This window comes from Lolium rigidum, chromosome 7 (assembly GCF_022539505.1).
Source record: "Lolium rigidum isolate FL_2022 chromosome 7, APGP_CSIRO_Lrig_0.1, whole genome shotgun sequence".
Lineage (NCBI taxonomy): Eukaryota > Viridiplantae > Streptophyta > Magnoliopsida > Poales > Poaceae > Lolium > Lolium rigidum.
Genome location: NC_061514.1, coordinates 173465934 through 173468581, shown reverse-complemented (window position 1 = coordinate 173468581; position 2648 = coordinate 173465934). Strand labels below are relative to the sequence as shown.

General features: G+C 54.5%; 1 protein-coding gene across 1 annotated transcript; it reads right to left on the bottom strand.

Moving 5' to 3' along the window:
- Positions 1–517: 517 nt before the first annotated feature.
- LOC124675283 (cytochrome P450 716B1-like) lies at positions 518–2200 on the bottom strand. Its single transcript, XM_047211350.1, has one exon. The coding sequence runs from the start codon at positions 2013–2015 to the stop codon at positions 546–548; it is 1470 nt and encodes a 489-aa protein (XP_047067306.1). The 5' UTR covers positions 2016–2200; the 3' UTR covers positions 518–545.
- Between the last annotated feature and the right edge of the window lie 448 nt (positions 2201–2648).

The following is a 2648-nucleotide window of genomic DNA, read 5'->3' as shown; positions in this document are numbered from 1 at the left end:
CGGTTAACCTAAAATTAACTTAATTCTCATCCATCTAATTTATGTGTAACTCACGCTTAAACTGACGTAAAAGATATGCAAATGCAAATCCATGTGCAATAACACAGATCATGTGTAATCATTATGTGTAAGAATCACGATGCAGATCTAAAGGTTGTTGAGTTGATCCAATCCAAAACTAACTTAATTTTCGGCCAACCTAAAAAAAATCGTGCATCCGTTGTTGTCAATGAGGCCGGGATGATTATGCCCGGTTTCGAAAGGGAAAAAAAGAGGCTGAATACCAATAATCCTAGACTTACAGAAATTTGCTTACGGAATGATCTTACGGGATTACGTGGTGCTACACCATTGGTGTTTATCCTGGATTTCCTGAAATTGTGGGCCACGATCTGAAACTGCTATGCCTGTGCTGTTAGTCCGTAAGACTTTTTTGTAGAGTGTGTCCGTAGATGTAGCATTGTTGGGCTGAATACATGTGGTGGATGGAAATCGATCGTTCAGTCCAGTACATGATGCACTTGTCGATCGTCTAGTAGTACTAGCTAGCTTGTGGTGGTGGTGGTTGCCTCTATTGGGTCGATGTTGACGAGGAGCCCATGAGCAGGGGACGGCAGCGGGTGCCTGGAGAAGCTGCCGTCGCAGCCGGCGGCGAGCTTCCACCTGAACCCGGTGACGATGTAGTGCATGGCCACCAGCGTCTCCACCCTCGCGAACTCGTTCCCGGGGCACACGCGCGCACCCCCGCCGAAAGCCACGAAACTGTACGGTGGTATCGGGTTGTCGAACCTCGCCGGATCGAACCTGCCGGGCTCCGGGAAGATGGCATCGTCCCACTGCGTCATGTTCGACGCGGACAGCACCTGCCACCCCTTGGGTATCAGGTGGCCGTCGAACTCCGCGTCTTCTACCGCCCTCTTGAAGTTGGCAAACACGGGCGGGACCAGCCGCAGCGTCTCCATTGCCGCCGACCATGTGTATTTCATCTTGCCGAGGTCCTCCCACGACAGAGCGTCACCTGGAGCCTTACTCCTCGCCACCTCTTCCTGCTCTGCCACGACTCTGGCGTAGGCGTCCCTGTTGGCGTCGAGGTGCTGGATGAGGAAGGTGAGTAGGGTGGCAGTGGTGTCGTGCGCCGCCACCATCACGAACATGACGTTGTCGATGATTTCCTCCTCGGCCGTGCCCTCGGAGAGCATGCGGGTCATGAGGTCGTCGGACGGCGAGCTATCCCCGCGCTCCAGCTTGGCGCGCTTCTCCTTGAGGACCCCCGCGACGGCACGCCGCCCGCGCTGGCTCGCGGCGAGGCACTTGCCGAAGGTGGTGAAGGGCAGGTTCACCGGGATCGACCAGATGCCCCTCACCAGCGGCTCGAAACCCGCCAAGAGCTCCCGCCTCACGGCGGCGTGGTCCTCCCTCCCGAGACCGAAGATGACGGTGCACATGATGTCGAAGGTGAGCGACTTCATCGACGGCATCACGGAGACGGTGGCGCGGCCGCTCCAGTGCGTGCGGAGGTGGTGCCGGACCTCGTCGTCCATGCTGGCGACGTAACCCCTGACGACTTCGAGCTTGAGGAACTGGACCATCATGGCCCTGACGCGGCGGTGGTCCGCGCCGGCCAGCTCCCGGATGTTGCGCCAGCCGACCATGCTGTTGAAGGAGCTGTTGCTCATGGCGGTGAGCGCGGTGCTGGAGAAGAGGAACTTGTTGGCAGAGGGGCCGACGACGAAGGCCGTCCGGCAGCCGAAGAGGGAGAGCCTGGAGACGGGGCCGTACTTGGAGACCTGCCGCCGGAGCCATGCCTCGGCGGTGTTGGCGCGGAGGGCGCCCAGCAGTCCGAGGGTCTGGCCCACGACGGGCAGACCAAAGGGACCGGGAGGCAGCTTCTGTTTCCGCCGTGGATCGTCTTGAGGTGAGCTCTGCTTTTTCAGGCGCGACAACACCAGCAAGACGGAAACGAGGATTACTGCTGCTAGAGCTGCCACCACGGAAGGATCCATGTCCATGTCCATTCTCTTCTTTTTCTTTATTGATCCCAGAGCTCCGCTCGATGATCCTCTTCCTCTTATAAATACAGTACGGAGTAGTACTCGTCTTCGTTTGTTTATTTGGTGTTGGAATCATTGCAGAGAATCATGCTACCATGGATTCCCCGAGGGAGTAAGGACAAATTGAGCAGCTACACAACCAACAGATATCGGGCGACGATTAATTAAGCCTGAACATATTGTGAACTTCACTATCATGTACTATAGGTCAAAAAAGATGTGCACATTAAGAGATAAGAAAAGGATTTGTAAAAGTAAATTGATGTGACCGGCACCGTAAGTCGTAGCTGTAAACATCTTAAGCATATCCACCGGCGCTCCAATAGCTCTATTAGGATCCTAGTGAGAGAAAACGTCTACACCGGCGCTCCCCAAAAAGCATTAGCGTACCCAAAAAATCCCTATTCGAAGGGCTTTGATCGGGCGTCGGCATCAAATTGCTGCTCAAAAGATGCTAACCGGTTCAATGCAGTAACAATCCCTCAAAAGATTCTTCTCTCTCCAATTTTTTCTGCCCCACCTACTTTCAATGCATGTTTTGTTGGAGCTGTGAAATCAATAACTGCATGCATGTTACCGGTGTGAAACACACTTCCC

Coding starts and splice junctions, on each gene's coding strand:
- LOC124675283 (XM_047211350.1), bottom strand. CDS start 2,015: ATGGACATGGACATGGATCCTTCCGTGGTGGCAGCTCTAGCAGCAGTA.